General features: G+C 43.4%; 2 protein-coding genes across 2 annotated transcripts; both read right to left on the reverse strand.

Annotated features, from left to right (window-relative positions):
- Positions 1-1436: 1436 nt before the first annotated feature.
- Positions 1437-7533, reverse strand: LOC135503366 (ankyrin repeat, PH and SEC7 domain containing protein secG-like). The gene is made up of 3 exons (XM_064796919.1): positions 7417-7533; positions 5073-5202; positions 1437-3339 (listed from the first exon to the last, which is right to left on the reverse strand). The coding sequence occupies exons 2-3, from the start codon at positions 5164-5166 to the stop codon at positions 2207-2209; spliced, it is 1227 nt and encodes a 408-aa protein (XP_064652989.1). The 5' UTR covers positions 5167-5202; positions 7417-7533; the 3' UTR covers positions 1437-2206.
- A 1034-nt stretch (positions 7534-8567) lies between these two features.
- Positions 8568-13514, reverse strand: LOC135503367 (chymotrypsin-like protease CTRL-1). Its single transcript, XM_064796920.1, has 7 exons — positions 13295-13514; positions 12035-12233; positions 11738-11795; positions 11338-11455; positions 10528-10692; positions 9613-9749; positions 8568-9179 (listed from the first exon to the last, which is right to left on the reverse strand). Exons 1-7 carry the CDS (start codon positions 13368-13370, stop codon positions 9015-9017), a joined length of 918 nt encoding a protein of 305 aa, XP_064652990.1. The 5' UTR covers positions 13371-13514; the 3' UTR covers positions 8568-9014.
- Between the last annotated feature and the right edge of the window lie 840 nt (positions 13515-14354).

Genomic DNA, 14354 nt, shown 5'->3' on the forward strand with positions numbered 1-14354 from the left:
GTGCGAAATACAATTTAGTGTATATCAAAGTATAACAAAACAATTGTTGCTATTTACTCACATTGATATTGCCTCTGTAATGGAAACTTGAAACAAGTTCAAGAAACACTAAGAGTATGCACATCAAGATGAATAAAATTATGTAAAGGAAAAATTGTGCGCGTATCGTGTTCACCAAGTATGAAATGTGATGTCAGGAAAAGAATAATATTACTTACAAAAGAACACACGGCAGATCTAGACCGAACATTATAAATCATTTTCTTATCATAATCTCGTCGAATTCACCAATTCCCCACCGTAGACCTGTGGCGCGGTACACAACACCAAAGCATAACCACGTGGTCTTTTTTGCTCGTTACTGATCGCTATCAAACAAAATTGTCAACAAACTTGTCATTCAATTCAGGAAATTGACCTCTGTAATCGCTTAGGACACCTCTTTATCAAAACATCATTGATCAGTCCCAATGCCGTCCTTGATAAAGAAGATCTACTGTCATGACTGTAAACAAAAAATGGATCATTTAAAAAAGCTTTTTTCGTTTTATTGGTAAACGTTTTGTCAGTAAACACAGTACGCAATTTCGACCAAATAATGGTACAGGTGTGGCGGAGATAGTAGTCCTAGGGCTGATAGTCCGTGTAACAATAGCCCGCATTGCTAAATGTTTTGGTTAGGGTTAGCGGTACAATAGATCATGCTGCTTAATTGGTCAAATACAATGCTACCGGACTATGACTCCAGGGGGACTATATCCGCTGTCACACCGGCTAAACTTTGGCCAGTGCTACGTGGCGCTGTCTATTACTGAGTAATTGGCCTGTTGTGACAACGCGCGACACGGCATGGCCACTGATAGGTTTTCTTTGCTAAACTTGTGGGCGTCACATTATAAGCTTATCACCTGCAAATTTTACGGTTGACTAAAAAAATTAAAGGTCACCTGGGCCGGATGATCAGTATTCCCGCATTCCGCGTCGAACACCATGAAAATGGGATGGCACCCATTCTCCCCGCCAAAGGCCTGTTCCGTACCGGGCTTTGTGAAATCATCAGATAATCGTCAAAATGATCTGTTTACAATCATGGTGCTACCAAAAAGAACGTACTGAGTCTATCCATTTTGAATAAAGGACACCATCTGTAGATTTTAGAAAGAAATGAACCCGCAGCTTATTGGCGAAAGTTGTGCAGTTCAAGAAAATGCTAAGCTTTAATTCGTTCGATTTCCAGAGAGAAATTTAAACATTTTTAACATTTTTGATTCAAATTATTTTACAATGTGAAAAAATGGAACAGCTATCATTTGTACCTTCTTAAATCTTACGAAAACGAATTCAAAGGCCAGTCATTTTCCCGAGCCCTGTTGGTTATCGGTGGGAAGTCGAGTGTCGGCGGGGAAAGAAGAAGCTGATTTGCCAGGGTGAAGATGTCCATGGAACAAAATGACCTGCTGTTGTGAGGTCTTGGTTTGTGACCTTCCGTAATCAAACAGCCTGGATTAACTACTATATCGCGTGACAATTTTGACGACATATGCATGCAAAAAATCCCTAGTTAGCTGCCAAGTTACAAACACAAACGCTCGACCATAAAACGACAAACTTGAAATATGTTGAAACAAGGTGACCACCCCACGCAACTGGTAGACCACAAGCATGTAGTCTTGTTTAACCACAAAGCTCCTTGGCAAAGCTAGTGGAGAAAAGGGGAAGGATAATGTCGATGATCCCAAGTTCAAGCACGTTGGGATATTTATCGCTCGTCCTTTTCACAGGAGTGTATCTGTGACACATCTCGTCAATAAACTTGTTCCTTGTATACTGTAAACAGGTCTTCCTGACTCTAAAAACTATCGAAATCGTGTCATTTATATCAGTGATCTCAAAACATTGCGGATCAAGATGCAAACGGGTGAGACCGGTTTGTCGTTTGATGGTGGGGCATTTGCGTTTTCTAACTTGGCCGCTGGGACATTTTTGTGCATGCCAGCTTTAAAATAAATCGGTTTATTGATCAGCAAAAGACAATTCCCTCTTTTTCTCGGCAACATTAAGGTTATTTCTGGCCCGTGGTAATGCGATGGAGCCCTCGCTATGGACCCACAGGGTAAATCTACCTCTCGCAATGCTGCTGCCTAAATTCAATGTCCCTCTGAGGAAGGACTAGGCATCAGTCAGGTAATAGTAACAATTGTACATTCTACATTTTGGCGCCGTGTTTGTTCAGTATCGGCGTAATGTGATATTGTCCGTGACTGAAGGCATAGTAGAGCAATGAGCCGCCGCTTAGGTCCCTGGCGTTGACATCAGCTCCGTGGTTGATCAAAAGCTGGCACGTGCTGTCATGGCCGCGGATTATGGCATAGTGCAAGGGAGTACGACCACTTTCGTCCTTAATATTGGGGGACGCATTGTGGTTGAGTAAAGCTTGCGCTATCTCATAATGGCCGACTTCACTTGCGTAATGCAAGGGGGTCCAGCGCTGCGCGTTCCTTATGTTCACATGTGCGCCACTGTTTATTAAAATCTTTACCGAGTTCGTGTAGCCTTCTCCCGCGGCGTAGTGAAGAGGGGCCATGCAGGAATCATCCATTGGGTCAAGGTCACATCCATGGGCGACAAGGAATCTGGTGAGAGCCTCATGATCGCATCCGTGGTGAAGCATCGATAGTCCTTCTTTGTCCCGCGTAAATAAGTCAGCGCCGCGATCATGGAGTAACTTCACAACTTCAAAATGACTGAACTCACAAGCTGTTGAGAGGGCCGTTTTGCCCTCTTTGTCCCTCAGTTCCAAGTCCTGTCCGGCGCCATGCTCTAGAAGGTCGTTCACCATCTCGGGTAGTCCGCTCTGACATGCGCGGTGAAGTGAATTCCTTGCCTTGTCATCCATGAGCGTTGGGTCCGCACCGTGACGAAGTAAAAGACTGACACATTCGCTAAACCCTTTCGCAGTCGCCAGGTGGAGTGGTGTGCGGCCCCGTTTGTCTCTCGGGTCGCATTTGTGACCGGATCGCAACAGCAATTCTGTGACGTCAGAAAAACCGTAGAAACACGCTAAGTGCAACACAGTCAATCTCTTACAATTACATGCATCTAAGTCCACTCTTCCAGTAGATAGGAGAATCTGACAGCATTCAAGGTGACCACTTCCAGCCGCTAGGTGCAGTGGTGTCTGAAGTGTCGGGGTAGAAGCTGTGACGTCACATCCCTGCTCAATCAGCCGAGAGAGAACGTGACTGTGGCCGTACTTGCAGGCATCAAACATGGTTGCTAAGTTGAAATCTAGGCCCGAAAGGTCATCACTGTTCGTGTCGGACCAATCACTGTCTTGGCCTGAAAGAATAGAAAAGAGAAGTTCGAGATTGGAAAGTGCTGTGTATCAATCACAATTAAATCCATTTGCATCTTAGAGAATCATAATTATAGATGCGGCAAAATGTGAATTCTTTACCTCCCTCTATCCAACTCAGATTTCTGAGCAATCTGACATTTTTAATAGAGCACCAATCGCGAAAGCCCGTTACAACTGCCGTTTTATCAAATGCCCGAAATTAATTATTTTCGGCTGTCCATGTTAAATACGTAGCTTAAAGTGCGGGCTTAAGATTGCATGAAATCATACAATGACCTGACCAATCTCACTTGGCCTATTCTCCGTAATTACTGATGCATTATTATACCAAAGGCAAACATGTTTTGGTGTTTATTTTGATAAATATGAAAAACGGAGATATTATATATATGGTTGTTAGAGATGCCACTCAATGATCAATTTGGACAGACAAATTGGTTGGCGACAACGAGGAGTTGGCCAAGGGTCGTGACGTCATATATCAGCTTTGCATTTCGTTTTGATTCGTACTAATCGATCAAAAGGTCTGAGACCGGTGAATGTAGAGAACTTAAATGACGAAGCATTTCCTGTTTTCGAAGTCGTAGTAATTCTCAACGAGATAAATTCTGATAAATTTGCATACGCCAATAATATGACATTGTATGATTGACGTTTGTCCCATGCAGGGTATGATCCCATGTAGGATATGATCGATATCGTCCCATGTTCAAGAAGCTTTGAGACATAGGCACGTGCGTAAGCATAGAGGGCTCTTGAGCTTGATAGTCAAAGATAACACCCATACCGCTGCACGGTTATGAACTCGTAGATCAATACTATTGACAGTTTGGCCGTTGTGCTTAATACATGCATTGCATCGCACGGGTGTAATCAAATCTCAAGTGATGACATTGTGACATTAAAAACAAACCCGAGTCAGACAGAAATGTAGCACTTTTATATTGTTATATTTGGTCAAAGCTCGGGGGTTGGTTCACGTTCATTCAGTACGAAGACCAACAGCCTTTTCAAATGCTTGATTGCGTTAATCGTGGAACTATACATCCTACATGTCCTCTGGTAGATGCGACTTTGTCGGAAGACCAAACAGGTTGTGTGCACTATCTATGTTCCTCGGGTTCGATGTTCCCCGGGTCCCAGATTCCCATACAGAACTGGTGTGTTTCTGTTTCAATAAAATCACATGGTCCTAGTTTCCAGATGAACACATGTCCAGGTGATTTCAATGAAGTTACCAACGAGTGCACAATTCGGCTATTTGTCGTGTGATGCAAACACTTTTACAGTGCACCATTTATAGCATGTGTAGGCTGAGCTGCTCGATATGTTGGAAAGCTTGTCTTGAATATACACAAGATTGATTCAAGACTCTCAGTCAGTGGGGAAACTGATTCTCCAAGGTGTGTCCCTTATTCATGCTTTCGGCCCTGACCGATCCCTACCCTCAATTTTCCCCTGTGGCACTGTCGATGTGTAAAGCTGTTTGCGTGGTGGTCGTTACAAACCCCGCACGGGCCCTTAGATCGAACGGGTACGTGACTCACTGCACCATCTACAGGGCTACATGGATCAAAAGTCCGGTTCTTCGTGTACAATGAAAGGGTTTACTCTGAAGGAAATGACTTGATCCACATAGCATTAACTCGCAATTATTACTACATGTAAATGATTTCGATGCGATAGTTGCTAGAAACACTTTAGTCACACTTACGATTTGTACCAAAATCTGCCCTTAGTTCCAATATCCTCTTATGGATTGGAGAGAGTCGCCTCTCGCGTATCTCTTTAGTGTTACTTCCTCCCATGATGTTGTGCTAGGAAAGTCGTTGTGAAATCAAGTTCTGAAAATAATAACCAAAACAGAACATTAGTACACAAATCTTGTAATTAGAAATAGAAACGTCGGGCGTTTTTTGCTTTTGTAGTATGGCAATACAAATGTACAGCCGACTCATGTTCATATTAACATTCATTAACATCAACATCAGTCCCTCAACTTAAACTATTCAACATACACATACACAGTAGTTGATAAAGCTTGCACTGGTTTGCCACAAACCTTCTTGTCTGTACGCATATGATTATTATGCTTAAAATAAAATAAGAATACTGCTCGAGTGTGTGGTCCGAGTCACCAGACTGCACGAGTTGGTTTGACCTTAGGCCGCAGGTCGAGAGCTTTCTGGCCGGAGAAAATTCACGAGTGCAATCTCGTGACGAGGAGACTTAAGGAGACTAATGTTTGAAAGAAAAAATGTGAATGAAAGTTGAAAAAACACCCCTCTTAATAATTCCTACCTCTTTTTTTGTCATACATATCTTCAACAGTAGTATTGCAATGTGTGATATGTATATGGTTATATCATGCGTTGTTAATAACCCAATTAAAGTAATCACGATTTTGATAAATTCATGTCTCGCCTCTCTTGAATGAAGATTATCTGTTGTGTCGTAGTAATGAAATAATCTGAATTACTATAACCACAAAACATGAGGTCTCTGCATGTGTTGCTAACACGAACACTACACATTGGCCCCTTGGCGCCTAATAACACTTGTATAATACCGGTGTAACAGTAACAAATGTCCCCCCTGGAAAAAGTGTCCGGCCCTATTGTATTCTGCAATATGGTTCTATAGAGACCCTGACCGTCAATAGCTCAGAGATTGAAGCACATAATAGAATCCTTTGTTTCCCGGGCATTCTATCCTAGGACATTTTTAAACTTATACACCGGCAATGGCATATAAATGTTAGGCGGGGGGGGGGGTGGCGGGAGGAGATCAGAAGACAATAGTAATACGATAAATAGTCTTAATTCTTGCTGCACTCGACACACGTTACTTTTGGTATTTTTTCCTTACATACGAGTCTTAAGAGTTCTTTTTGTTGACCTTTTTTGAATGGTCAATTACAAAATGAAGATAATAAAACACTTTAATGTCATCCTGGTGCATGATGAAAGGGAAAACTCAGCGCAACTCACATTAAAAGAGCTTTTGATGAGCTTAAGCTCTGCCAAGCTTATGTTTGAGGGTTATGTTATCGGATGCCATCTTGGATTTTTGGAAAGGAAATTTTGGCTTCAATTTTTGCCAACAATTTCTTGGCCCCGTATATTTTTGGCAAGGCAATTCCTGGAAATTCTAGAAAAATGTGTACAGGACGTGCATGTTTGTAATTCATGGCCAATAATTGCTTTCGAAAGGTGTTGTCAAGTGCATGAAGTATACATCAAGAACAATGCAATATGCAACATTCTCCAAAAGGCAAAATTCTACTACAAAATTTGTGTGCATACCTCCTATGTTCTCTTAGAGCATCCGAGTATTGAAGTACTTGGATTTGACCATAACAATCAACATTACCCACAAGCTCGCATATCCAGGTGAAAGGTGAATGAAATGGAACACTGGTCAAGTTGGTTTGCATAGAATCATGCCATGCATCAGCCTGTAAACGATATCCTTTGTTGATGTGGCCCTGCGTCCAAGACATGGGGGGCCATACAAAGTGATGTACATTTCATTTAGCTTCCACCTGAGGGCGAGCTTGTATGTAATGTTGTTTGTGATGTCCAAATCAATTGTATTGGTTTATTTTAATATCAACACCGATTTCATGTATTGTCACCCAAATTAGGATATAGTGCATACATTAGGGGGTGATATCAATGCAAACCAGACTGTACATGTATGACATACTTTATCCTCGGTTTTAAACGACCAGTTCAGAGTGTAGTTTGTCCAGCCCCTTTTCATAGTTACAATCCGGAGCAAAGGCCTTAGCTTTGCCGCTCATTGAAGAAATGGTGTCGATTACTAGTGATTAGTCAGACTAGAATGACAACCAGTCGGTTACGTCAAATCTGTCAATTCAATGCTGAACTAGCCAATCCAGACAAAATTCGCGCTTGAAGACATGATGTGGCTATGCAGTGTTATAATCATGCACTGATTAAAAGAATAGCAAAAATAGCAAAAATATAGCAAAATAACAATGCACAATGGTGCCGGAAAAAAACAAGTCAAAATTCGCGTCCCATCTCATTTACCTGTTCTCATTGAAGTAGTAAGTCGTGAAACTCAGTTCTCAATATTCAGAGCTGAAATGCAGCCTTGTTGATGAAACGATGACCATCCGCGATGAAATCCCACGTCAAGAAAGAACACTCCGAGTCTAGTGCGTGTATAAATACATAAACATACAAAGTATTTATTAGAATCTAGGCATTTAGGCCAATTTAACTCGATTACGTCGATTACAAAAAAAAAATGCCACGGAAGTAGTCAACTATGTCATGTAAATATCACTTGGCAGAGGACCGGTGTGACAGCGGATATAGTCCCCCTGGAGTCATAGTCCGGTAGCATTGTATTTGATCAATTAAGCAGCATGATCTATTGTACCGCTAACCCTAACCAAAACATTTAGCAATGCGGGCTATTGTTACACGGACTATCAGCCCTAGGACTACTATCCCTTGCACACCTGTGTAACAGTAACAAATGCCCCCCCCCTGGAAAAAGTGTCCGGCCCTATTGTATTCTGCAATATGGTTCTATAGAGACCATGACCGTCAATAGCTCAGAGACTGAAGCGCATAATAGAATCCTTTGTTTCCCGGGCATTCTATCCCAGGACATTTTAAACTTCTACACCGGGACCTCAGTGGCCACAGGGCCATGTTCTCATTGCTCTACTTTACTCCAACATACCCTGATGAGGTATTAAATAACATATATACAATACGGAAGGACATTTTTACAGGGGAGGGGCATACCAGACTGCTACACTGGCGTTAACTCGCGCTACATGTATTCCCCTATGTTTGAAGGCTGTGCCAGTCACCAATTGCATCATTTTACCAGCTTTGTTTCGATGTTCCATCGTGTGGTTCGTGAATATCACGAATTCCAAACAACTCCTTTAGAAACGTTGTCTGGACAACAAACATCTATCCTAGGACATTTTAAACTTTTACACCAGACTCACTGGTTCACTCTCCAAAGCAGGCATGGTATTCAAGCATATTATCTCTGCCACGTATTGGTACTGTCCATTATGCACGTGTATTAATGCATGTATGATGCACACAAATTTACGCAGCAAAAGTGCTCGAACAAAATGCCATAAATGTCATGATTTCATAAGATATTTCGAGTCTGCTCTAACTGTCAAGCGAAAAATGAAATCAACGACGTCTCGCGGTGAAGCGATTTATTAAGGCCCCGTAGGCCTGAGCCTCAATTCAAAATAACAAAATTTACAGAAGAAAGAAATGTTTTATCATATTAAAGATAGATGTCGCAGTGTGTTCGCGTGTAGACAGGATAACTCGAAGAAGTTGGTCGTCTCCGCGACACTATCGAAACCCGATTGAATATTATTAATGTGAATAGTTAGTTCTGTTCTGAGCCCATTATAGTTAGTGAGTAATCACGAATAATGCTTTTTTCGACCTTGCGTCTCAAAACAAGTTAGAATAGACAGTCTACCTTTCTATACAGTACTGATGATAAACATATTAGATTTTAGCCGATGCACATACCATGGCTAATGTAAGAACGGTCATCAGTTTGCCCTTTAGTACTTGCTCGAACACGTTATACCTGCAGTGCTATGAGCGCGAAAGGTTTTCATGTGTTCAACCTAGTTGTACCGCATGATGTGGTTTATCCAGTTGACATATGCGGTTACCCTTGTGAATGCTCCTGGGTAGTCCTGTGGATTACTCTTGCTAGTGAAAGAGGCGACTCCAGACAGCGTCCACTGGTTGTTTCCTCTTGGGCACATCAGGGGTCCACCGCTGTCTCCCTGAAAACATGCCACACCGACATTAACCGCGAGGATCGAGAGAAACATAATTTACAGGAGCTGTCGACTTTGTTGTATCTTTTGAAGACGTTTCCAGACTCGACCAATCTGCAAGGTTACAGTGCGCAGTGGTCGACTGGGCGATTACCATGTAACATATCACCCAGGCTAGAACAATCTGCAAGGTTACAGTAAAAACAGTCGACTTGTTGATTGCTGTGTAATATATCCAGACTGCACAGTGACAGTGCGCGTGGCGATCCCTGAGGCATTCCCAAAGCAAGACCCATCTGAAAGGTAACAGTGGATAAAGCCTTGGCCGAGATTTGAGTCGAAGAGCTAATTCTATGGCAAAAACACATTTTGCAGATGCACTTGTTGACTTTGGGGAAATCTATATTATGTAACGATTACACACAAGCTAACAGCGTACCGGACATATGCCTTTCCCCTTCAGGTTGTGTCCAGCACAGATTCTTGTGTCTGTTGATACGACGTAGATGGCGCGACAGGTCCTGTTGCTTACTATAGGTAAGATCACCTCGTGGGCCTGGGAGGACACTTTACCACCTTGAGAGAGACGAGGAAAACTCACTTTCAACTCTTACCACCTTTTAAACATAAAAACGATTAAAGAGGTCCAACCATGAGTCCAAAGCCGCCAGTATTGACATCTACCAGGAAATCTCAGTTTCAACTCTCGCCACATTTTTAACATTTGAAATTATTAACCTAGGGCGGATAGGGAATATTCTTCTCTTGGTTTTTCTTATCAATTGTTACAACGTTGTTTGCTGGGGAGAGCATTGTTGAGGGGACTCACTGCAACGTCCATATAAGAAAGAGTTAAGGACAGTAAAAGGTCAGTCAGAAGCAAACCTACATCGGGAACAATATTCCGTAGCTATGCCCAGTGGGGTGTATCGGACTAGGCATTCTATTGCCAAACCACTCAATCTTACCTCCTGAAATGCATCCCCAGCCAGCCATGACACAATGGGTCCCGTCACCAGGATATCCCTCCCCACCCCATCTTACCTCCTGAACTGCATCCCGAGCCAGCCATGACACACTGGGTCCGATCCCGTCACCAGTGAATCCCTCCCCACCCCCATCTTACCTCCTGAACTGCATCCCAAGCCAGCCATGACACAATGGGTCCCGTCACCAGGTAATCCCTCCCCAACCCATTTTACCTCCTGAACTGCATCCCCAGCCAGCCATGACACACTGGGTCCCGTCACCAGGGAATCCCTCCCAACCCCATCTTACTTCCTGAATTGCATCCCCAGCCAGCCATGACATACTGGGTTCCGTCACCAGGGAATCCCTCCCCAATCCATTTTACCTCCTGAACTGCATCCCCAGCCAGCCATGACACACTGGGTCCCGTCACCAGGGAATCCCTCTCCTTGTTGTGGGAGTTGGATGGTTTGTATTTTCTCTACCGTAGCGCGACCCGCTGGCACTTTCTTCTTCAGCTTCACGAGAGCCAAGTCGTTACTCCATGTGTCTGTCAACAAATAGACACATACATTTAGTGTTTCTTATATCTTAGTGACCAGCGATATCCCGTGACCAAGTGCCCATAAAGCTCGCAGCACACTAGCCGCTAACTTCGGCGTTCACAGGCGTTTTTTGCCGCAAGAGTCCTGAACGCCTGAAAAATCTCTAGTCTGCTACGAACGGCATCGGCGAACGCGACTTGCCGCCACTTGCCGCAACTAAACGCCAAATATCTAACATGTTTGATTTTTGACGCGTGTCGCCGCGTTTGAAGGCAAGAAGAAGCCAGGTGTGCTACGGATTGCCGCCTGACTTGGCGTCGGCGGGGAGGCTGTGGCCAATCAGCTTGCGTCTTGATGTCACATGATTTCGCGCTGCATGGCCCAGGATGAGTTAAAGTGGCGGAAAAGACGCTACTGGACGCCAATTCTGGGCAGATGTGCTCTGACCGGGATCCACTGGCCGCAAACTTTGGCGTCGAGAGGCGTCAGCCGAACGCTTCTTGTCGCCAAAGTTGGCGGCTAGTGTGTTGCGGGCTTTATGGATAAAAGAAGAACTTGGATTCCACGTGAGATTATCTGCGTGTTGTGTTACCGTCAGCCAACTCGGGTAATGCCTGATGAACTCGGGACATGGTCAAGTCATCTCATACCTGTTTCATCATAGCGGGGATGGATGATGATCTTCTCGGCGTCTATGTTCCACTGTTGCCATTCTTTCTTCTTGAGGATCTTGCCGATGACATGCATGAAGTAGTTAGCTAGGCTCGGCTGAAAGTGAGAATATCTTTACCATGAACAGTATGGACAGTAGAGCGTAAATTGTGTAGCAGATTTGGGCACTTAACACCAAACCATTGCGAACAAATTGTCTGTGGTGCGACACTCAGTGCACTCTCAAATTGACTGGTGACTGTGTGAGACTTTACAGACGTATTATGAGCCCGTCTGCTCGACAAGTGACGTATTTATGATAAATGCTACGGCGAGTATAGGTTGATTGGCGAGGATTATGGCAAAATGTGGAAATGTTCAGAATGCCAGTTTACCTACCCTGCGGGTGACCGCTCCCAGTCTTGCTTCCCAATATCGTGGGTTCTGGTTCTTGGTTCTATAAGAAAAGATGAAATGATGACCTGCAGTGTGACCTTTTACACAGGTGTCGTACCCGTCAGATGACTGGCTGAGGTCCATGTACGACATGGCACGGTGTACAAAACAAGTGTTCTATGAGCCTTGTTGAATGCCACGATTGCTTTCGGATAGCCTGCAATAAATTGGTGCATCTTGGGCGAAGGTTGAAGTGCTCGCTGAACTACGGAGAGAGCTTTCTCTGAGGCGGGTACTTACCCTCGCTTGCCAAAGCAGTGAGCTGCAGTAATGATCCAGCGGTTACTCAGCACCGCCGCTCCACAATCATGAGTCGTATATGAAAACGTTATACCTAGGAAGGTAGTCTTGGGCACTTTCCCCTGCAGTGACACCAGCCATGGCCATTTGCCGTTCCTGAAGCCTTCCCCTCCGATGATTCTCTTAACTCTGTGCAGAACTGTGGAAAGAAGTATAAATATTTGACACGGAGGATAGCGCGGATCTCGGGGGAAATCACAGAAATTCTGCGCAGGCAAATTGACTCTGCACTCTCCTTCTGTTGTCTGTATATTCCGGATGGAGTGCATTTCATTCTTTAGGCTTCAGAATGTTTTGCTAACGCGTTACTTACAAATTAAGGTACCTCCTTATAATGAAAGGGCTTTGGGAGGCTTGATGATTGAACTTGCTCGGCTCAGTCCAAGCTGTTGTTTATCATCTACTGTGGCAGCGCAGTAATGATTAATAATGTAATGATTGGTAAGGTAAAGTCTGCTCGGCCTATAGGTCCGCGCCAATTACTGGAGCTTATCCCAGTTTCAATAGCGCTAAGTGACTTTTAGGAGAATTAACTCTCCCTGGATGGGATGCTAGTCCATCGCAGGATACCTCCCCAGTCCGACTGGTATTCAACACCTGGTTGCGGTGATGAAAGTAGGTTAAATTGAGTTTCCCAAGATCCAAAGCGAGCAGTCAGAGTCGGGAATCGAGTCGGGAATCGAACCCACGATCTCCGGATTGAGTCCGAGACCTTGACCACGAGACCACGCCGCTTCCCCGATTAATCAAAACATGTCCTATTTAATAATCGATTGTGCGTCAAGTGAAGCTCTCGAAATTGCCAAAATGACAATAATTATGACCTGTCGTGTCACTCTATACCGTGTATGTTTGGATGAGACAAGTCCATGTTAGGTCACCTGTACAAGTGTTTGATGATGATATTTAGAGATGCGTTCCTCATAAGGCAGTTGTAGATCCTAATGGTGAAACCGGAAACAACTTTTATAAAAGAGGGAAAGCCATCGTAGGATAATGGCATTAGGTGTTTATCACCTTTATTAGTGCCCACATACTAGCAGCCAGAAGTCCTCCTTAGCTCCAAATAGCACCCTCCTGGTGGTCTATCGGTTAGTTTAGCTTAACTTCTCGACTGTTGCCAATATTGCAGCCGGCCCTTCCAGTTGATTTCGACCCAAGTAGCTAACATCGTCCCCATAGTGGAAGCATAACACGTACCTTGTTGGTCATCGTTCCAAGTCGAAACGCAGCCACAAATTCCTAGGAGCACAAATACAACACGAAACAAAATCATGCTGGTTCCGGAGCGAAACGATGATGATGGTCTGATCTGCTAATCCTTAAAACGTTTGATGTTGAGAAACTCGAACAGACCTCTCAGCCAATTTGGAAATAGAGAGTGTTTACTCATCGATAGTTCATGACATGGCTCCACAGGTGATTACATAGAGAGACAATACAAGTATCTATACAGGGTATATCAGAAAAAAGTAGACTGTCGAAAAAACTCATCATGAAATTAACATAGGGAGGAGTTTTGAAAAACTGGCTACACCCCTTTGTAAAGGGTGTGATTCTGCATCGAATTATACCAGTGTCATCATTAACACTTTACGATGCAATGAGCTGGGACAGTTTGAATTTTGAAAAATAAAAGTATGTTGCACATGGCAGTGCAAGGGTTAACATATGATCTGTCACCATGAACGACAAGTTCCATTGGTGTTTCACATGGATGCATTGATGTACATAAAACAACAAGTCAACATGATGTTATAAGCTAGCATGCTTTCTGACAGGGTCCAGGAGAAAAATAATTGTTCGTTGACCCCCCTAACATCGATACAACGATTTCACATTTCACAGACTATCATGCCAAACACAAGGGGTTAACGTTGTCAGTGAGCACTCTTCAAGCTCGTTTTGAGCTGACCTTTGGAGATAAACGCCGATGATCAGAATGTGCACCTTTTTATACCCATGAATTATGAAATTTTGAGGCCAAACTTACCATAAGGTCAGCTCGAGTAACAATGTTCTTTGACACTACATGTACATGTATTTCATAGTTTGTTTCTCGTTGCCTGTCACGCCTTCCCAGGTCGAAAGTCCAAACATGGTTATCAGGTAATATTTTATTCGGTTTTGTGTGCATATGAGCATGTTATGTACAATCTTGAATTTTGAAACGAAGTAGATATAACTGAATAAGTTATTTATTAAGAATCTCTCAAGAATGTGTTACTGCCAACGATTCAACAGATTGATGTTAATCCAA

This window comes from Lineus longissimus, chromosome 19 (assembly GCF_910592395.1).
Source record: "Lineus longissimus chromosome 19, tnLinLong1.2, whole genome shotgun sequence".
NCBI classification, from domain to species: Eukaryota; Metazoa; Nemertea; class Pilidiophora; order Heteronemertea; family Lineidae; genus Lineus; species Lineus longissimus.

Coding starts and splice junctions, on each gene's coding strand:
- LOC135503366 (XM_064796919.1), bottom strand. CDS start 5,166: ATGGGAGGAAGTAACACTAAAGAGATACGCGAGAGGCGACTCTCTCCA. Junction 3,340..5,072: donor GGCAGATTTTGGTACAAATC/GTAAGTGTGACT, acceptor CTATTCTTTCAG/GCCAAGACAGTGATTGGTCC.
- LOC135503367 (XM_064796920.1), bottom strand. CDS start 13,370: ATGATTTTGTTTCGTGTTGTATTTGTGCTCCTAGGAATTTGTGGCTGC. Junction 10,693..11,337: donor TCCCCGCTATGATGAAACAG/GTATGAGATGAC, acceptor ATTTGTTGACAG/ACACATGGAGTAACGACTTG. Junction 9,180..9,612: donor AGGGGAAAGGCATATGTCCG/GTACGCTGTTAG, acceptor GCATGTTTTCAG/GGAGACAGCGGTGGACCCCT.